The sequence below is a fragment of the Quercus robur genome, chromosome 2 (assembly GCF_932294415.1).
Source record: "Quercus robur chromosome 2, dhQueRobu3.1, whole genome shotgun sequence".
NCBI lineage: Eukaryota > Viridiplantae > Streptophyta > Magnoliopsida > Fagales > Fagaceae > Quercus > Quercus robur.
Window position 1 is genome coordinate 82,793,248 of NC_065535.1, and position 22,096 is coordinate 82,815,343.

Sequence of the window (22,096 nt, forward strand, 5' to 3'; positions counted from 1 at the left end):
CTTTGCCTTTGTTCTTAATACATACACACACACACACACACATATATGTTAGGTATTTAATTCAGTTTCTGTCTATTTAAACAATTAAAAAAAAAGAATTTATTCTCACTTTGCAATTACATCATCAAATTTTTTGTTGTTGTACATTTGATTGTTGACTTAAATCATACTACAATTTTCATATATATGCACATACACCATGTAGGATTTCATGAGTGGCAAAACTGTTTTCCGCAACATCATGGGCATTCTTCTGCCAGGAGTCAATTCCATCATCACTGAGCGGACTAGTCAAATCTATGGGCCACTCTTAGAGAAGGCTGTGCAACTGTCTTTGGAAATTATAATCCTTGTCTTGGAAAAGGATTTATTTCTTTCTGATTACTGGCGCCCTCTATACCAGGTAAAGATTTTCAGTATGCTGGAAAGTTCGCTTTGCTTCTTCATAGTAGTTCAGATCATTGTATTTTGACTTCCCCCGCATATTAATCCAAGCTGGCCAAACTTCATATTTTCTTGTTCTTGATTTTCATTTGCCTGTAAGATTGGAAGGTTTCCCTTTTGGGTTTGCAGTTGAGTTTTCATAATGGTCATTGGTGTGTGTTAAACCTAGTCATCCAGTGTAGGCATGCATGCTTTCATATATGTATTGACAAAACTTGGGTCTTACACGCCATGTGGTTCAATGTAAATGTTACATGTTGTATGACGTGCCTTTTCCATATGGTTTACTATAATTGCGTCATATATTATATTGCAAAATTTGTGTTCGAGGCTGTAGTTGTGTTAAGTGGATGCCCACTCCAACTTATCAAAAAAAAAAAAAAAGTGGATGCCTTCTCCTTTTGCCATGTGGACAGTTATTTTGTCCTTTTTATTGAACACACTTCAGATTGTTGTATAATGTGCTTTTACAATTTGGCTTGCTGCAAGTATAGTAAAATTATTAGGATAATTTGCTTCAGCAGAAAATCTATTACTAAAGTTTCAAGAAGTTTAAATTACAACCCCAATTAAAATTGAATTCACTTGTTTCAAAAAATTTAAAATAGGTTTGATTATATATTTAAATTATTTTAATGATCTCCAATAATGCTTGTGTGTTTGTTTGTTCTTATTCGTATTGTAAAATGCATATCCTCTTACTTCTGTTGTTTTTTGTCTCCAATATTATGTTCTTATTCCATGTTTATGTATTTGTTTGTTCTTGTTAAAGATTTAATGTGTTAGTGTGCCCCATTTCTAGTATTCATGTCCATGCAACTTAGACTGAGTTATTTTGTGTGTATAATATCCTGTAACTGAGCTAAAATTTTTTAACTGATTTAGATGGACTTTGGCATGCATTTCTGATGCAGGTTTATGTTTCTTCAGATATTCATGAACTATTATCAATTTCTTAAAGAGTTACAATTTGAACCCTGCTATTAGTTACGTACCCTAGCTAGCCTTAATTTTGCTTTGAAGTAGTAAACTCCAATAAGTTGCATGAATCTATTCCTCTCCAAGAAGAAGGGCTTAAGCTGAAGCTGATAGTTGTAATTCTGGCCATATCACACTTGTTCTTAGCATGTCTGTGATTACATGGCTAAGCTCCTTTGTTGTTGCCATTCTCATACCTTGATCCTTTTTGCTGCAGCCTTTGGATGTTATACTTGCACAAGATCATAATCAAATTGTAGCATTGTTGGAGTATGTCAGATATGATTTTCAACTGCAAATTCAGCAGTGCTCTATCAAGATCATGAGTATATTGAGGCATTCCTTTTCTCCCTTTTTTTTTTTTTTTTTTTTAACATTTATTTTGTCTTTAGTACAGCTTAGAGCTTATTGCTTGAAATATTTTTAGCTATGCCATGTGTTTAAGTAAAAGCTTTATGCAACTAGCTTAATTATTATGATTATTTTGGGTTACAGTTCTCGCATGGTTGGGCTTGTACAGTTGCTGCTAAAATCCAATGCTGCCAGCAGTTTGATTGAGGATTATGCTGCCTGCCTTGAATTACGATCGGAAGAGTGTCAGATTATTGAGAACAGCAGTGATGATCCAGGTGTTCTTATAATGCAGGTTTGTACTTGTAGTTTGTGTGGGGATCATTCCCGCCCAATTCTGTAGCTAAAGTCTTCTACAACTTTCATGTTCACCCACTTTACATGTTTTGCAGCTTCTAATTGACAATGTCAGTCGGCCAGCTCCAAATGTTACACATTTACTACTTAAGTTTGATCTCGACACCACTGTTGAACGGACTGTTTTACAGCCAAAATATCATTACAGGTTTTTCTAATTATTAATGTATTAAACATGATCATAATTATAAGTCTTCTTTTTTGCAACTAATCGTTCCTTTATTATCTGTTTTGCAGTTGCTTGAAGGTTATTCTTGAAATCTTAGATAAGCTTGTCAAGCCTGATGTGAATGCATTAATTCATGAATTTGGATTTCAGGTTAGATAGTTCTCTATCCAGTGTTTCTGGTATAAAACAATTCCAACTGTGGAGAAAATTTTTTCTAATTTTCAATTTTCTGTTATTTGTTTAGGTTTTTCTCACTTGCTTTATATAATTTTAACTGTTTGCCTTGTGCAGCTTCTTTATGAGTTGTGCTTGGATCCTGTTACATGTGATCCTACCATGGATCTTTTGAGTAATAAAAAGTATCAGTTCTTCATAAAGGTAACAAGTAGTGCTCCTTTTTAAACATTTAAAGCTTCTTGACAATTCTCTTTGTCCCATATGTAGTTTTCATTTTCAATTTCCATTCGTTTTCTCACATGTGATTGTCCAAAATTTATCTTACCGTGACAGCACCTGGACACCATTGGTGTTGCTCCACTTCCTAGACGAAACACCAACCAGGCACTTCGCATCAGTTCCCTTCATCAGGTCTGTTTTTGCTCTAATTCAATTCTAATGATTTTTTGTTGCATCATGGGTACCTGGTTTGATGGTTTTGGGATGCTGTACCTTTTCGAGTTGTCATCTAACGCCCCAAAATCATAGGCAATAAAAGTCTATTTAATATGAATAATCCATAAAAAAATATTAAATAAAAGAAACTAGAAACCTTGAATCTGAATACAAAAGTCAGAGCTCTAATTCACCAAATACAAAACATCCTCAAAATAATTCTCCAATACAAAGTTTAATGCCATAAAATAATAATAAAATCCTTAGTTCCACAAAAATAATTTGTAACTTCTGTCTCCCAAGAATCTCTACTTCAATAATCCACCTAATGTATCTGTAATGGGAAATAAAAGGGGGTGAGATAACTCAATAAGTGGAATTCACTAACATTGGGGTGTGGGAACAAACCTTTCAAATAAATAATTCTTTCAATAGATTCACAACTCATAACTCACCAATATTTTGTCATCAACTATTTCATGTAAAAGAAAATAATATCTTTATATTGTGAGCCATCATAATATATATATTGATACCATCACATAAACAATTTCCTAGGCTTTTCTCGTGGTCAACGTTTACGCCCCGTTGACAGGGTTGTGCTGTCCCCTTTTTGGGACTGGAACCTCCTTTCATCCCATTTCTTAAGGATGGCTCCTTTGGAACCTAAAGGTACACTCCCTTGCTAAGGAGCTTCCTTTGGATCCTCAAGAGTATGCTCCCTTGCTAAGGAGCTATCAAATGTGCACTGTCCCCTTTTGGGACCGTCCCTTGCTAAGGACTGGCTGCAGCATGATTGTCCCTTGCTAAGGACTAAATATCATACTGAGCTTCTAATCACGACTTGCCATAGGTTTTCAAAACATATTCAATATGCTCACAAAATAATTCATTCATACTTCTCAAAATATAAAGACATATTCACACATACAAGTTTAAATAAAATTAGGTTGTCCTACAAGTTTTTCATAAAACGAATAGCCAATGTGCACATCAAACATTTGTAAAATATTCATTTATATATAGAATATCAACATATTCTTTCATATAAAATAGTTTAATAATTAACACTGTTTTGGGAAAACCTCCAAAATTAGTAAACACCACTTACCTCTTAGTTGCAAAAATAAATGAAATCAACCTCCCTTGAATCACAACAATTCAGTAGAATTAGAACCTAGCAACAACAAAAATAGGTTCATCAATACACAAATTTCCCACTTAAAAATCTATTTTCACTCTTAAACAGTTTCATCCTAAACAATATTAATTTATCCAAAATCCTCTATTTATTCACTTAACTATCCAATTCACTTTCAGCTTTGATCAGATTTTTGGACTTACAATTACCGCTGCATGATCATATCTTTTGGCTCTACCTAATCATATTTTGGCTTAAAAATCATTGCTGCATAATCAGATTTCTTTTTGGGCTTAAAAAGTTGCTGCATACTCAGCGGCTTAGAGATGATAAATTAGTATCACTAGAGGTAGAGGTAGGTATCAAATAACATAATGTGGCCCTTTTCCATTAATATAATCCATGCATGACTTTAATGCGGCAGAAAGATGGACATGTGATAACCTAATATATACATTAATCTATCCATCCAATTGCTTAGTATTCCCTTGATGCGCTGGACTAGGATTTAGCCAAAGAAAAGGGCGTGGATGCAGGTCAAATTAACGGTGAGTACAATGAGAATATAAACTATTATATATAACCCACAAACCACCCTTGTTCTAATAAAATAATCCTAGCTTTAGATCCATAACGGCAGCCCCTATTTTTTCTCTATTTGGTACGCCAAAACAGATGCTAAAAGTGGGAACAAAAGCTAGCCATGAGTATAAACTATCCTAAGTTTAGAGCAGCAAAGAATCGTACCTGAAGTCTCCACCCATAGCCACAGTGAAGAAAATCAACATTCAATATTCGGCTGAAGCAAAAGAAATCCCATCAGCAAAAACACGTGAGACCTTGAAGGAAAAAGGCTAGGGTTTTCAAGGCCCATATATGTACTATGTCACCTCACTTGGGCTTCATATTCCATAGTATTTATCCTCTTTTTAATACCTTAGGCCCAAATTAATTTAATCCATTTTAATTATAGGCCTCCATTAAAAAAATTTACGTATAATAATTTAATTAGTATCAATATATGGGGTGTTACAGCCAGATAACCATGTGTGGTCATTGTGATTTACAAATAACATTTCTTATTTTCCTTATTTTATTAATTCGAAGTGATACATGCACTTCAAACACATTGGCAATACAAAATTAAAATGCTACTGGGCACTGTTTATTAGACTTTAGGCTAAGCTTTACCTATTGCCATAGTAGTTGTTGGTATCATACGATACGGAATACGTATTGAATTGGATCAATAAAATACTGTATCATAAATACGTATTGACCATGCTCATGAATCGTATAAATCATATTATATATGTATTGGACAATACATACAAATGTGGGTTGAAATTGGGTTTCTTGATAAAATTTGTGTTATGAATTGAATTAAACAAGTTGGACTTGTTTTTAACTCAAAATTATTTGGATACTTGGTTGAGCCCAATAAATAACATGTCCATTTGTTTTTTTCCCCATTCTCTACCATACAAAATTTATAATGTAGGGAACCTTTCTCAAGAAAAGGCCTTTGGACTACACTCATTGACACTTCACTTGCACATTTATAGATTTTTTTGTGTATGTGAATAATGTGTATTAAATAACAATATAAAGATTTATATTTTTTTTTATTATTGTCTTTACTCCAAGAAACATGAATGCCCAGAAGAAATATATATATATAAAGTTTTTGAAATATAAGAAAAAGAAATATTAAATATTGGAGATGATAAAAAAGATGTCAATGATGAAATTATTTTGCAAGATGATGATAACATTGACTTGGTTTACGGAGAGGAAGTTGATTAGGCAGGATGATCAATATGATGAGAGAATATTATTTTAGCTTATATATCATGTATAATCACTTTTTTGTTTGACTGGTTTGAATGTAAATGTTATATATATGTATTTTAATATGATTTATGTAGTTAACTTTGTTAATATTATTGCATTGATTATATTAGTCATTACTTGAATATGTTCCAAATGTATAATAATCATACAATTTTTTCTCAAAATTTAATATAGTGTTTGTATATATTTTCATACATAAAATGATATGATACAATTCACAGTACAAAATGAAATATCAATTCATGATACGATTTATGTTTTGACAAATATTATTGCCTTGTTTTCAAACCAATGCATATTATGGTTTTTTAAAATATTTTTTTATGATATAACATTGCGATTGAGCTGCCTGTTCTCTGTTTTCTGTTTTGTACTTTAATTCTTTATCCTAATAGATTGAAAGAAATCAGTTTGTGTTTGTCATATTTTTCACAAGTTAATCTGGAATAGAACAGCGTACTTTGGGCTCTTAAAGCCTCAATTATGTTTGTCCATTAGCAATTACATTTTCAGAACATCTACACTATAATGGAACTTACGTTTATTATCTTTTTCTATGATTTCTGTATTTCTGTCTGATTCAGAAACTAACTATTAAACTCCTGAATAGCCAGTCAATGTTATCTATATGGTTAATTTCTGTTAGACAGTTAGACTTCGTTTGCATTGAAGTCTTTCCTTGATTTTTCTTACAGAGAGCGTGGTTGTTGAAACTTTTAGCAATTGAGTTGCATATTGGTGATATGAGTAGCTCCAATCACCGCGAGGCATGTCAGAGTATTCTTGCTCATCTTTTGGGGGGAAAAGTTGTTGGAATTGGTACTGATGGTGACATATCTCATTCCCCCTCTCTTAAAAATGGTGCGGAATACACTGGAACCAGAACTATCAGTAAGAGTAAGGTACGGTTTGTTACTTCAATGTTTTATGTTTCTTCTTTAACCTACTGTTAATCTGCTATAGATTTTTTCTTATCATTGGTTTTACATAACAATATTTTCCGTTTTATCATTTTAATCTTGGTACAGTTGTTCCTTTGAGGCATCAAAATGAAACTGAGACTGTTTCATTTCCTTGACATCCTAATATCACTTTTGAGAGGAGGGTAGGGTTGGGGGGGTGGGGGGAGGCTGATTCTATGAGACGGGTTTTAAACGGTAATTGAAAATTAAGTGCCTGCTCTTGTTATGAATGTTTGAGAGGTTCTACTCCAAATCAGTTCCTTTGGAATATTTGTGTGTGGTCATTTGGTGCTGTATGTGCAAGGGTAGCTGCAAATCTGTGGATTGCTTATTATTATGTTGTCCATTTCCTTATGATATGAGGGTTTTTATTTATTTATTTATTTTTTATTTTTAATAAAAAATTAAAAAATTCTATGGGTAATGCCAGGAAGTTGATAGATTAATACTCTAATTGGAAAGGGTGTTTGGTTGGCATAATAATAGGCATAATTTTGGGATGCTGCTCCTCATCACATTATGTGGACAATTTGGAGAGAGTGGAGTAATAGAACATTCAAAGGCATTGAGGGTGTTGTTGAGATGAAACATACTTTCTAGCATTTTCTGTTTGAATTTTGAACTATAATTTGGGGTGCCCCCTGGGGGGGGGGGGGGGTGTTATGTTGTAATTCTTTAGTTGAGTTAATGGATCTCTTAAATATCTGATTGTAATTCTTTAAGAGACTTACTCTTTTGAGTTCTCCTTTATAATAACAATTTTAGTACTTTTCAAAAATCCTTCTTAGCTTTGTAGTTTATATTATTAATTTTCGGTTTATGTCTATTGACACTCAATCACGGTTCTTAAATGGTTGAGATTCTTGGACATTTTTACTGACAGGGATCTATGTATCAAATAATAGTATATCACAAGGGTCCAAATTAAGTTTTTCAATTTATTTTTGTCTTGTTTAGATAAAAATTGCTATATACTACTAATAATAAGTATATTAATTGGAACTTCCCAATGGAGACATCTAGGGTTCAAATTCTCCCACCCCCATTGTGACTTATCTATCAAAAAAAGAAGTATATACTTATTTATTTATTGATAGTTAATATATACCTTTAAAAAAAAAGTATTTACAATTGGGAGCAAACTACAATTTGCATATCTTGGGATCCTCCTCTATTTGTTTACTGGTTCTTTGATAAGTTTATTTCTTGCATTGTCCAATTTCTAAAATTTATTCATTGATGATCACATTAAAGGGCTGAGTGAATGATTTGATAACATTATTAAAATTGTTTTGTTGATCTTGACTTTGTCATATTAGTCTTTTTACTATGTTAAAAGGATTGAGTGAATGATTTGATAACTGCACTGTGTGAAACCTGTGTTCTCATTCCTTTTTTTTTGATAAGAGACCTGTGTTCTCATTCTTTTGCTGTTATATCTTTCTTGGATCAACATCAGGTTTTGGAGTTGCTTGAAGTTCTCCAATTCAAATCTCCTGATACCACTATGAAACTTTCTCAGATTGTGTCTAGTTTAAAATTGGAGCTGGTAAGATTCTAGTGCTTCATGATTTTCATTATTTTTTTTTATAAGGTGCATTTAATAGTATGTTTTTACAGGCAGAGGACATACTTGGGAATCCAGCAACTTCTGGAAAGGGCGGTATCTACTATTATTCAGAGCGTGGGGATCGTTTAATTGACCTTGCTTCACTCCGTGACAAGTTTTGGCAGGTTGGTTTCCTAAATTAAGCGCCAATGGGTTTCTTTTCTTTTTTAGTGTATTCCTGGTTTGCATATATTCTCATTTGGAACTTCCTAAACAGAATTCTGGTGCTGATTCTAGTTTGTTGTTTCAGAAATTCAATTCTTTTTATCCCCAGTTGAGTAACTTTGGCAGTGAAGTTGAGCTAAATGATGTAAGAGAGACAATTCAACAGTTGTTGAGATGGGGATGGAAGTACAATAAGAACCTTGAGGAACAAGCTGCCCAGCTCCATATGTTAACTGGCTGGTCACAAATTGTTGAGGTCCATTGATTTATTTATATTATATTTTTCATTATTTTTAGACAAAGATAACCATTTAATATTGTTGATTTATCAACAAAATAATATTGAATATCAATTGAGAACTCTTTAAAGTGAGATTTTAGGTTGTATTGCATCATGACATACTCAACTTTATATTCTCTTATTATGCTTCATTTGCCTCCACTATATGATTGTACAGGTCTCTGCTTCCAGGAGAATTTCATCGCTTGAAAATCGATCCGAAATTCTATTTCAGTGGGTTCTCTTATCATCACTGATTCTTTCATTACTCTCTCAGGCTCTCTGTAACTATTTAATCTGGTCAATTACAGAGTTCTTGATGCTACTCTGAGCGCTTCTGCTTCTCCAGACTGTTCACTGAAGATGGCTTCCATATTATGCCAGGTACATTGATCTCTTTGCCTTTAAGCCTATTGTTCCTGCTGTTGCACCTTCATGCCGCTTATCATTTTTTTTGGGTCTGATTTGAAATATCCTTAGGTTGCTCTAACATGCATGGCAAAACTACGAGATGAAAGATTTTTATTCCCTGGTGGTTTAAATTCTGATAGTGTTAGTTGTCTCGACATTATCATGGTGAAGCAAATCTCAAATGGTGCCTGTCAATCCATATTATTTAAGCTTGTCATGGCAATTCTTAGACATGAATCTTCTGAAGCCTTGAGGAGACGGTATGGTTTCAAATAAGAAATTGGTGCAGTTTCCGTGCTTGTTTACACTTCCATTGGCATCTGACCATTTATCTTTCTTTGTTCAGCCAATATGCCTTGCTTCTAAGCTATTTCCAATACTGTCGGCATATGCTTGACCCAGATGTTCCAACAACAGTTCTGCAAAACGTGATTCTTGATGAGCAAGAGGGTGAAGATCTGGATCTCCAGAAGGTGTGTAGTTTCTAGAATGCAGAAGGTTCTTGAATTGGCAGTAGTTATCAGTTGCTGGAAGACTTATTGATGTTGATTTTATTCTTTTCTTTATAGATGGACAAAGAAAAGGCTGAACTGGCACGAGCTAATTTTTCAATTTTAAGGAAAGAGGCGCAGTCTATTTTGGAATTGGTGGGTCTCTTATTCCTGCTCTGATTTTTTGGTGTGCAATGTGTGAACTAAATTCATGAATTCTGAAAACATTCATAACTGTGTTATGTCTGAATATGGAAGAACTTGAAGTTATTCAAGGTTTTATTCACCAATAGCAGTGGTTCTCTACTGATTGCCAGCTAAGATTGAATATTTGGTCTAAATGTCTGGGTAAGGGGAAAGAGAAAGTGTTTTCTAATTGAGAATATAAGTTTGGTGTAGACTGTTTTATATTGCTATTGGCTAGAAATAGTGGTGTGCCTTTATTAATAATGCATGCACAAAATTTATGCCTTTAGTCTGTTTTCTTGTTTAGATGTGTGTCAGCTGATTTATCAACTGTTATGTATGTTTGTGTGTTGTGATTGACCACTGCATGCATATATCTTCTTTTGAAGTACATTCATACAAATCAAGAAATGCTTAATTGTTCATGACACACTGATCTTGTATTACTGTTGGCATTATTCTTCTTTGATATTAAACTTAGCTGTGCCTCTTATTAATTAAACCAGTTGGTGCTTTTGGTATCTCTTTTCAGCTTTTTGTCTGGTCTGCTTCAACTACCTTTTCTTTTGGCGTGTGTGTTTTAGATTGTGACTGTGTTCTTCAATAGTTTTAACTATTTTTATATATCAGCATTACAATTTTGAATTTTGTGTGATTTTAACGTTTTCCTTTTCCTTTTTCTTTGCTTTTTTCGTATTTTTTTCTTTTAAATGTACATCTTCAGGTATTAAAGGATGCAACTCAAGGCAGTGAACCTGGGAAGACAATCTCACTTTATGTTTTAGATGCGTTGATTTGTATTGATCATGAAAGATTTTTCTTAAGCCAACTTCAAAGCAGGGGATTTTTAAGGTCCTGCTTCATGAGCATCAGCAATGTTTCCTATCAGGTGTTTATTCTATCCGCTATATTCTCACAATTGATTCATGACATTTTACCATATCATGCATTATAGTGGTGATGTAATTGAGATATTAAGATGCCAAGGCCTGATAAAATATATATATATATATATATTTATTTATATTAAAAATGTAAAATTTACCCACTTGAACATCGCTCTTCAGCATTAGCAGTTGGAATGGCACTTGTGCTGTCTTCTTGCAAAGGACCCTCTCAAACCTTTCCATTTGAATATCTGAATTTAAATGCTTTGCTTTAATTCACAGCATCTTTTTATTCTGTAATTCAAAGCATTAATGTTGCAACACTTTGTATCAAAATTTCCATTCCTGGATGGTCCAATTTTCTGGCTAGATAGATTTTATAGTATAAATAGGATGCCAAGTGTTGGTATTGGACTTCTTTTCATTTTTCTGAAGCCATTATTTTATACGAGTAATTTTGTTTTTGGAATTGCCCTATTATGATCTGCTGCACTTTAAATTTTCATCTGATTCTTCAATTTTGATAATAATAATAATAAAAAAATTTCCTTGAGTTTGGAGTAAGTTGGGTTATGCCAAAGTCAGTTGTGGGGCTCCTAGCTTGTTGGCAAGGCTGGTTTGGTCGTCATTGAAATGGTCATATATGGATAATTGTTCCCCACTGTTTATTGTGGTGTCTTTGGAGGGAAAGAAATAGTAGGTGTTTTGAAGATAATGAGAGATCCATACCAGACCTCGAGTTATTTTTCTTTAGAAATTTATTGGATTGGTTGTCTGCTTTGTGAAACCAATCGTTCTCTTTTTTTCTTGATTTTCTTGATTCTTGTAATTTTTGTACTTGATTTGTTGGCCTCTAGACACTCCCTTTTTTGATATCAATAAAACTATTTACTTATCCAAAAAAAAAAAAAATTCTTTGTGTTTGGGAACTTGTTATTGTCTTTCAAAAAACTGCTGATTTATCTCATGGGCTCTGCCTTTTTACCTGTAAATATGTTTCTTTTGAATTGAAAGGTTTTATGCACCAAGCATTTCAATCTCTTTTTTCAGAAGTTATAGTTTCACTTAATTGTAAGTTATCAAGATTCATTTGTTAAATTTTACTTTATTTTGTACTTGTTATAAAGCTCTAACTCAATTGAATATCATTTAAAATTCTGAAGAATTACCTACCTTCAAAACCTGCTAAATTCAACCATAAATAGTAAAAAAGAAAGAACATTTGACATATTTTTATGGCATTCTAGATCCTTTGAGGGAGTAATACATATTAGTCCTCTCCTAGGTTTACTATGAATATGTATTTGTTTTCCTTTGAAGTTCAATGGGGATCTCTGCTTTTCTTTCATTAAATATGGACTGTCTGAATTCCTTATGAATTTTTTTCATGGTAATATTCATTTTTAAGTTTTGATATGATTAATTGATCTGAACCTTTTTTTTTCAGGATGGTGGGCATTCACTTGACTCGTTGCAGCGAGCTTGTACGCTTGAGGCTGAACTTGCATTACTATTAAGAATTAGTCACAAGTATGGGAAATCTGGAGCTCAGGTTCTATATTCTATGGGTGCTTTAGAGCACATTGCTTCTTGCAGGGCATTCAATTTTCAGGTGAATTGTCACTTTATGTTGTCGTTGCTAATATGGTGCTTGTTAGTCATTAGGATTATTTCTTTCAGTTTACTAATATTGAAACTGACCTACCTACCAGGGAAGTTTGAGGCGGGTTGACATGAAGCTTCAAAGACATGTGGCACTGGATTTTGACAAACAACGAATGATCATAACGCCGATGTTGAGATTGGTCTTTTCCTTAACATCATTGATTAATACATCTGAGTTTTTTGAGGTCAGGCTTCATTAATTTGTTTTCTTTTCAAAGAGTTGAGTTTATTCCTGTATACATTGGAAATAGGAAATTTGCTGCCTAATGCCTTTTACATTAGGTGATGCACGATGCATCTTCTTTAGAACCACAATTCCATGCTTCGCAGTAGAAATTTTTGCAAATTCTGGTTCTCTTTTGACAGAATCCTGATTCTATCCCACCCAGGACCTCATCAACCAATGGCAGCTTTTTACTGTCAAGGAATTCAGTTCATCATTAGATCTGCCTTTATTCAAACTGAACCTGAATCATTCTATCGAGTTTACTACACAATCTGCTGTGTCTCAGTGGTGTAATTGTAATAGTTCTATCATCCAACTCTACCTTTTTTTAGCCCCATTTCATGAATAGAAAAGTTAGAACAGGTCTGAGATCACTATCCAGTGTTGTCTTAAAATAATTATAGTGAGCTTGGTGTGACCTCAAGCTCATGTGAGCAGGTATGTTTGATCAAAATTTACATCTTCACTCAAATTAATAATGCTAGATTGAGAAAAAAACTTTCAATTTTTTCTAAACTTCATTACAGGTTGTGACTTTGCCTTTTTTTTTTTTTAATTGAAATATATTTACTAATGTATTTGTGATCAATCAGCAAATGTTTCATTTTACTTAGGATTTTCCTGCTATATTTTATCAATTTGATTGTATAATAGGTGAAGAATAAAATTGTTCGTGAAGTCATAGATTTTGTCAAAGGACATCAACTGCTTGTTGATCAAGTTCTTCGGGAAGACGTTTATGAAGCTGATGAATTGACAATGGAGCAGATCAATCTTGTTGTTGGTATACTTAGCAAGGTGAGGTTCTTTGAAGTTGTGTTCTGGACTAGTAAAATTTTTTCTCTGGCTTTAAGCTAGCTTTCTTACTTTCAGTAAAGTAAATACTTCCACATAATTTGCATGATTGGACAGCTTATGAGCACTTTGAGACATATAGAAGTGATGGTGCAAAATGAATCTTTGCTACTTGCATCCTAATGGGCATCCAAATTGCTCCTTATTATCTGTCCCTGCTATACCTTGTATTTGCCTTGCTATTTCTCTACCAGTTTGTTTGTCTTGATAAGACAAACTCTTGATAATTTGTTAATGCAAACTCCTGATAATTTGCAGGTTTGGCCTTATGAGGAGAATGATGAATATGGTTTTGTTCAAGGGCTTTTTGGAATGATGCGTGCTCTATTCTCTCGTGAGCTGGAGAATCATAGTTTTGCCCAATCAGTACGATCTCTTGAGGTCTGCTCATCTCCTTTCCAGCAGAGTTGAGGAATTGACTCACTGTATAGTGCTTTTCTATTTATACATTATTTTGTCTCATTTTCCCTTTTTTATGGTAAATGATCAGAATCAGAGGAAATCAGAACTAAACTCATTTCGATTATGCTTCAGCCTGAGCTCTTATCTGTATTTTCTGGTCACAAAGAAATCCCTGCGACTGCAGGTATGTGTTCAAAGATTTAAGCTAATGAATGTATTGGTTTTATTTTCGTACATGTGTCAATTTGGGGAAAGGTTCTGCCCAATAAATGGGTGGATATTTCTTTGCTTACCAACTCGCTTTTTCACAGGTTTCAGATGCCCCCTTTGATTACCATGCTCCTGTTGGACTTCAGCAGCCCACATTAAATTTACTTGGTTCTCTTCTTAATTCTGTGACAACTGCTCTTCAAAGAGCAGCTGAGGAAAAATCATTAATACTTAATAAGGTGCAAGAGGATACCAGTCTAGAATTAATATTTTCTGTGTTTTCCAATGTTTCCTTGTCTTTATCAGTCAGTGTGTTTACTTTGCTAAATTACTGGTAAGATTATGTTTATGCTTCTGCAGATTCGAGACATGAATGAACTATCAAGACAGGAGGTGGATGAAATTATCAATATGTATTCTCGGAAAGATTATGTTTCACCATCTGACGATATACAGAAAAGGTAATTGTCAGTCTTTTTTTCTTCACTTTTTTCATTAATCTTTTGATGTGATAGTTTAGTTATTTTATTATTTTCTGTAAAATATTTTTATTCACTATTTATGTTCTCTGAAGATTTAGTAAAAATGTCCTTAATAAACTTTTATTTTTTATTAATTTTTTTATTTTACATTTGTTGGCAACCACTGTCAAAATATGACATGTATTAGGTATTCAATCCTTAATTACTGTGTAGGGTTGGTTTTTTTTAACTCATCATTGTACATGAATTATCTCTAGTTCATATGGCACCTACTGTCCTTGTGGCAGCAAGATAGAGGGTGAGGTTGTTGGTTCAAAATTCACTGCTTGTGTGTGTAATTTCAATTAATAAATAAATAAAAATTTATCCTTGTGAATGCAGCAAATTGGCTTTTGATGCTCCTTTATATGATAAAACTTATCTTTTTTTTGATAGGTAATAAGACTTTATATTGAAAAAATGAACAACATGCTCACGATAGTGAACACTCTGAACAAGAAACAAATACAAAAATAATCAAGAACTAAAGGAACAAGAGGCTAAAAACTCAGATAAAGAAATACAATTCGTACACCCCCAAATGCGAGCCCAAAGAAATAGAGTACCAGAAAGGAGAGATTTTAGATGATCTAATGTTCTCTCCTTGTCTTCAAAAGTGCGGTTATTGCGTTCCTGCCAAACTAACCACATTAAACATGCCGGGACCATATTCCAAATGGTCGAACGATGCCTTCCAAACCAGTTTCTCCACATAAAGAAAAAAGAGCTGACTGACCTTGGCATTACCCATTGGATCCCAAACACTGCAAAAGCTTCGCTCCATAAGGCATGAGAAAACTTACAATGAAGCAGGAGGTGATCCACTGATTCACCATCACAGCAGCATAAACAACACCTATTTACCAGAAACCGACCTCTATTGACAAGATTGTCAATGGTGAGAATCCCATCATTAGCTGCTGTCCATTGGAAGAAAGACACTTGTTTAGGCACCTTTGCACACCAAATGCCCTTCCAAGGAAATTCGTCAGTGTTAGGACTAGATAACAGCTTGTAAAAAGAGCGCACATCAAAAACCCCAGACGTGGTCAATCTCCAAACCCAATGATCCTCCCCTTCACCCCTCGGCATAGAGGAATAAATAAGCTCAAAAAAGGAATAGACAATGTCTGCCTCCCAATCCTGAGGACCATGACGGAAAAGTAAATTCTAGCTCCTATTTCCTTCAGAATTAGATAAAACCAAGTCGGAGACCCATGCATCTTTAGAAAGAGAGCATGCAAACATGGCAGGAAAAAGCTCCTTCAAAGGAATAGGCCCACACCTAGGATCATGCCAGAAACTAACACGGCAGCCCTCCCCCACATTAAACTGAATTTGACTGAAAAACTTCTCTGAGCCTTTCTTAATACTCCTCCACATCCCACACCCGTGAGAATCTCTTACCCCTCTAGTGCACCAGCCTCCTCTCCCCTCACCATATTTGGCTGCTATAACCTGACGCCATAATCTGTTACTTTCATTCCCAAAACGCCACACCTTGTGCAACATTTAGGTGTACATACTGTTCCATACTGTTTCATGATAAGTAGAAGAATTTCATTGAGCATGAAGCGGAAAAAGTAATAATTAGGCTGGGGATGTTCATAGCTAGAGACTGTGTTACAGTCTCTGCCCTTCTTCCAATTGCAATGTACTGATGGCAAATGTTAGTCCTTATGGTTTATGTTTCATAATTCAATTGTTTCAATAAGTGGGGAAGGGGAATTTGAACACTAGTTCTCCTCATAAAGGATACTAGGTAATTCTATTGAGCTACAAGGCTCTTTGGTTTTTGGCCTATTCTTATGTTAATTTCTTTTAAATGGACAATCTTAATTATAGAACTTCTAATATGTGTAATGATGATATTCAGTTGGATGCAGTTAAACATGAATTCCTTCAAGTAATGCAGAAATTTGTTACTTGAACTCAAATGTTCCTAACGCAAGTCACAAATATGCTTCCAGTAATTTCTGTTGGCTACTTGGCTAACCACTTATGCTTTCTAAATGGTATCACATGCGAGCTAGATCATTTGCAATCACATATAACATGCTTGCCAAAAGAAACCTATGTTGTGTAAATGCTAAAGGTCCATCTGGACCTTCCTTGATTGCTGGCCTTAATAAGTGTATCTTGGTGAACTTTTGAATTTTCTAGTCATATTTATTCTTTTTATTCTCCTAGGGCATGTAATATGTTCTTATTGATTTTGAAATTGCTTCTTGTACTGTACAGGCGGTATATTGCAATGGTGGAAATGTGTCAGGTTATTGGCAGCAGAGATCAGCTAATCGGTCTATTAGTTCCACTTGCAGAACAAGTGCTAAATGTCATCCTCATCCATTTCCAGGATAGGTGGACCTGAAAGCAAAGATCCATTCTTGTCTTCATTTTTACTTTTATGTCATTTTGAGATTGAATGTTGTTTTTTTTCCTCAGTTAATTTTGTTTTTTGTTGGCAGTTCTGTCGAATCAGATGCTAGTGGAACTATGAAAACAATTACTTATGGTGACAAGTCTGACTCTGGGGATGACGTATCTTTGTTATGTGAAGAGCTAATTCCAACATTAGAACGGCTTGAATTACTAAGTGAGGTATGCTTCTTTTACTGGTTACAACTTAGTAGCCTCAAACTCCAAGTCATTCCCACTTGAATGAAATCTGTAATGAGCCTCATTGTGGACCTGCCATTCCAGATGCAGGGTAGGTGATTAATAGGATTCAAGTTCTCTTTACTGCTTCTCAAAAAAGAAAAAAGAAAAAAAATAGAAACTCTTTATTCTTAACAAAATTTCAAATCAAGAAAATGAATTTGCAGATAATTTTATATAGTGGTTATTTAATATGTCTGGTTCATTCCTTCCATTACTGTTTCTTTAGTTTTATGAATTAAGATCTCTACAGTGAAGGAAAAAAGAATCCTTACCTTCAATGGATTGAGGATCTGATATTGAAAGAATATCAAGTCTATCACTAGGAACAAAATGTTGGTAGGACTAGAAGTCAGAAGCAAGACTGGTCTTTTCAGTCCAAGATAATAAGATCTTCAGTCTGGTTTTCCTCTCCTAGTATGTCAGGATCATCTGTGAGATCTATCCCCCCTTTTTTGGTGACTATTTATTTTTTGTGAAGAAAGCATTTCTGAATCCTTAATCCACTCTTTCATTTTAATAGAGATTTGGTTGTAGCAAGACCCAAAGGGCCTTGCTGTGGTTTTAGTTTGAGATCATTCTTCAAAAATTAAATGCCAACGCGAAAATCTTTTGGTTTGGTTGTAGTTGTCAGGGTTCATGTCATATAAGTCATTAGTATTTGCATTTATGGATTTTAGAATTGGATATTTACATGGTGGTGGTTGTCTTCTCAGGATAAAGTAGGCCACAATCTTAAGGTGTTTCGAAGATTAGTGACTTCACTCAAGGAAATGACAATTCAAAGGTTGGCTTTATGAGAATGTTTCATGAAATAGAGGGAAAATTTTCATTGACTCGAGGGAATCACGTCATTGTTGATCTATTCAATATGCTGTATATTTTGAATGTATCAAGTATCTGTATTTTGTATCCATTTACTATTTAGTAAAATCTGTAAATTGTCAGTTGATTTTGTTTATATGAATGTAATTCTTCTCACAGTATCTTGTGTCGGTTTAACATCTCAAAATTTTGTAGCGTGCTAGAGCTTGTTTACCTGGTTTGGGCCTAGTGAAAACAAAATCTTGAAATTCAATTTTTGGATTGTTGTTACTTTTGTTAGGGACTGAGAAGTTGATTCATTTTTTGATTAATTACAGCTATCCACACTAAACTGTAGGGAATGCAAACATCTTAATTTGAGATTAATTTGCATTATTCAATTCACTGTTTAAATTAATTGCTTAGTTCTCAATTATCGCTCCTGAACTGTGAGCGTATTAATAATGTGCACCTTAAATTAATTTATATATATATATATATATATAGTTTTTAACATCTAACTTTGAGATTGAGCTATCCATTAATTTGATTATTTGGATACTAAGATAGGGATCCTGTTAATCAATCTCAAATTAAGTTACTGGTTGTGAAATTTTGAAATATTAGGCTTTACCTGGTGTCATAATTTATTGCGCTAGCCTCCGTGATTGTTTTGTAGTTGTTAAATTATAGACTTTTATATTATCCGGAGAATTGGATTTTCTTCACAATCAATACATGCACCCAATGAGATGAAGGCAATTACCACTGGCCCAGGTAACTTTCGTAGGCCCCCTTTATTCTTTCTTCTTCCATTGCTTTTTGATAAGCTCCCTTTCCGTGACCCAACAAACATTAAAACTACCTTCCTTGAAATCCGCATGCGATAAGGCCACCCTGCTTATGTATGTTATATTGTTATGATGCATCACAAAAACGCTATATATAAAACCTGCCTGAATTAAAGTGGTCGTTCATCTTAATTCTTCTTGTCATCTTTTGGATCAAACTGGTCTGTTCAAAGCCCTGAATTAAAGTGGTCGTTCTAAGTTTGGCAAAGCAGCGGATATTGCTAATAAGCATGTTCCCTAATTTGTTTGTCGATCTGGATGATAAATTAGGGACATGCTTGTTAGCCATATCCGCTACCTTAAGCTTCATTGTTTGAAATGGAGAGATTGGTACCAAAAAAAAGATTGATCAGGTTTGAGATTTATTTATTTATTTTTTCTTTTTTGTGTTTTTTAATTTCAGGGAGAGATGGAGGGATTTTCGTAAAGTTAATTGTTTTTAAAGGTTTGGTAAATATTAATTATTTTATGTAATGATTTCTATTTTTTTAAATGATGTGGAATTTGTTTCTAAAAAAAAAAATGATATGGAATTTTTTAAATTAGATTCACAATAAAAATTATTCATTATGTATTTGGTATTTAATGATCAACTTATTATTGGATATAAATGGAAGGATTGGTGTTATAACGTTAAATAATGTTAGGGGTATGAATTTGAATAATTAAATACTAGGGGTAACCATATTGTTTAAGAGTGTGTTTTGTGTAGTATAATTTATCTTATCCGTCCTTAAAAGTTATCATAAATTTTGAGGGGCAAAATTTAGGTACAGTATTTTAAGGGCTGTTCTTTAGGTTCTCCTCTTAAGATTCAGCCATATGGCTACTTTACTGAAAAATACACTTTTACCTCAAGAAAAAAAATCCATATGGTAGAATTTTAAGAAAGGAACCTAAGGAATAGTACCTAAGTACTGTATTTAAGTCTTGCCCAATTTTGAGTGTAGTTTGTGATGTGCCTTTGTGTTAGAACTTTTTTTTCTTTCCCTTGTATGTGTATGTGTGTGTTTCTCCAAAAAAAAAAAAAAAAAAATAAAAAAAAAAAAATAAAATTAGGGGGTAAAATCAAAATGACTCCGAACTTTAGAGTTGTTTGTCTTTCATATATCTATACTATTATTTATGGGGCTTTTCTGTTTGGATCAGATATATATATATCTATCTATATATATATTTTGTGTTCTAAAATATCCCTACAGCCTTAGTTTAACTAGGGGCAAAATTTTGTAAAAATACTTCTTTAACTTCTACGTAAAACACTATCTACAAAATAGGACCGCACTCCCAATATACTCATGTTGATTTTCAAACTCAAATTACTTCTTCTTCAGTTCTCAAATTCTCTCAGTTCAGGGTTAATATTCTTTTCTCCATTATCATCATTTTTTCTATTTGCTATGCTCAAATTTGCTCTTGCTCAATGGTATGTGTATGTCAATGTACATAGGTTTTTCTATTTTGATTTTCTAATTCATGAATGACTTCTTATATTCTAGAAACTAATCAAATATTTGTTTAAAATAGCCCTTCTATTTCAACCTCACCTTTAATTTCTTTCATATATTTCTTCAAGGAACGTGTTATTGGGTAATTTCTTTCACATATTTCTTCAATGAACGCGTGATCATTTAAATCAAGAAGAAGGAAAAAAATGCCACAGGCACGTAGCCATGCAAAGGTAAGTGTTGTCTCTTTGGCTCTCCCTATAAATGAACCTCCTTCATTTGTGATATTTTTCTCTTAAACGACGTGTTCATTTGTGATATTTGTTATGCTAAGGCTTACTGTGGTGGAAACACATGCCCATTGCTCCATCCTCTAAAACAGCCCTTTTCCTTCCACAAAAAAGCCTCCGTCTGCTTCAAATATCAAATAGCTTTTGACCACCACGTTCACATGAAGCAGACTTGAAGTGTAGTGAAACTCAAAACCACCACGTTCACATGAAGAGACTTGAAGTGTAGTGTAACTAAAAACCACAACGTTCACATTAAGCAGACTTGAAGTGTACTGAAACTCAAAATTTCTGGGGTTGCACCTCTTTTAACCATCACGTTCAGCCTCTTTGCTGACTTAAACCGATTCAAATATATATATTTTATTTGTATACGCATAAGTTTGTTTTTATTTGATTACGATATTATGGTAGATTTTGATTTATATTTGGTTTCCTTACTTTGTTATCATTATCCTTTCCATATCATTATCTTATGATTCTTATCTTATCTTTTCTTTTATTTGATCAATTTGATGAGTGTTTAATATTTTCTCTAATTAATGAGTAATTTTGAAATAGTGGGAATGATATAAATTTTTGTCTATATTTTTGTGCTTATCGGGTTTGACACATTATTTTAGTGTATGTGTTCTAAGTGGTACTCTCTCTTCTTCCTATTACTTTTGTTTGTTGTTTCTCTTACATTTAAGCCTTACTTTTTTTTTTTTTTTTTTTTTTTTTTTTTTTTTTTTTTTAATCTTTTTGTATTTTTTTTAGTGTGTCATATCAACAACTTGGTTTGATTGCATAGTAGGCACATTTGATGAATTCGGGTGAGCAAAGTGGTAGTCAATCTATCAAATAGTTGTTAAAGACCATTTTTTGTAAATATCCTACCATATGAAATTTAATATTGTCCTTTGTTGTGCCTTTCATTGCACATTTGATGATTTTGTAAGCAATTGCTATATACGTAAATTTGCAAAAACAAAAATGATACTGGGTGAAGTTATCTTTAAAGATAAAATTAAAAAATTGTGGAGAAATCTACTCCTAAGTAATAGACTAACTTTTAGGGATAATGAAAGCTCGAAAATATGTTAAAAAAACAAGAGCTCGTTTAGACCCCCAATTCAAATTACGATTTGGTTGATTTTACACTAACTTAATACTAAGTGCGGAATAGTGTAAACACAAGCGTATAAGCAAGACAACTACTCCAATCCAAATTTAAAGCAACACAGCAGTAAAAATGAAATGAACAAGAGTAGGGAAGAGAGATGCAAA

General features: G+C 33.5%; 1 protein-coding gene and 1 long non-coding RNA gene across 4 annotated transcripts in view; both read left to right on the forward strand.

The window, feature by feature from the left end:
* Positions 1-18,516, forward strand: part of LOC126715376 (nuclear pore complex protein NUP205) — a 44,788-nt gene extending 26,272 nt beyond the window's left edge. For 2 of the 3 annotated variants that reach the window (XM_050415950.1, XM_050415951.1), the window contains exons 19-45: positions 206-403; positions 1,640-1,758; positions 1,918-2,068; positions 2,166-2,278; positions 2,368-2,449; positions 2,591-2,677; positions 2,810-2,887; positions 6,602-6,808; positions 8,328-8,417; positions 8,489-8,602; positions 8,728-8,898; positions 9,101-9,156; positions 9,234-9,306; positions 9,403-9,593; positions 9,680-9,806; positions 9,903-9,980; positions 10,735-10,899; positions 12,345-12,509; positions 12,610-12,747; positions 13,443-13,586; positions 13,902-14,024; positions 14,134-14,229; positions 14,357-14,494; positions 14,616-14,716; positions 17,018-17,137; positions 17,245-17,377; positions 18,151-18,516. In XM_050415950.1, coding sequence (XP_050271907.1) covers positions 206-403; positions 1,640-1,758; positions 1,918-2,068; positions 2,166-2,278; positions 2,368-2,449; positions 2,591-2,677; positions 2,810-2,887; positions 6,602-6,808; positions 8,328-8,417; positions 8,489-8,602; positions 8,728-8,898; positions 9,101-9,156; positions 9,234-9,306; positions 9,403-9,593; positions 9,680-9,806; positions 9,903-9,980; positions 10,735-10,899; positions 12,345-12,509; positions 12,610-12,747; positions 13,443-13,586; positions 13,902-14,024; positions 14,134-14,229; positions 14,357-14,494; positions 14,616-14,716; positions 17,018-17,137; positions 17,245-17,377; positions 18,151-18,234 — 3,342 coding nt within the window. In that variant the 3' untranslated portion in view covers positions 18,235-18,516. Of the gene's footprint in view, positions 1-205; positions 404-1,639; positions 1,759-1,917; positions 2,069-2,165; positions 2,279-2,367; positions 2,450-2,590; positions 2,678-2,809; positions 2,888-6,601; positions 6,809-8,327; positions 8,418-8,488; positions 8,603-8,727; positions 8,899-9,100; positions 9,157-9,233; positions 9,307-9,402; positions 9,594-9,679; positions 9,807-9,902; positions 9,981-10,734; positions 10,900-12,344; positions 12,510-12,609; positions 12,748-12,928; positions 13,229-13,442; positions 13,587-13,901; positions 14,025-14,133; positions 14,230-14,356; positions 14,495-14,615; positions 14,717-17,017; positions 17,138-17,244; positions 17,378-18,150 lie in introns of those variants that run through there. The other variant, XM_050415952.1, reaches the window with a different exon arrangement.
* A 2,086-nt stretch (positions 18,517-20,602) lies between these two features.
* Positions 20,603-21,263, forward strand: LOC126707387 (uncharacterized). The gene is made up of 2 exons (XR_007648936.1): positions 20,603-20,770; positions 20,872-21,263. It is a non-coding gene; the product is annotated as an uncharacterized LOC126707387 (long non-coding RNA).
* The last annotated feature ends 833 nt before the right edge of the window (positions 21,264-22,096 follow it).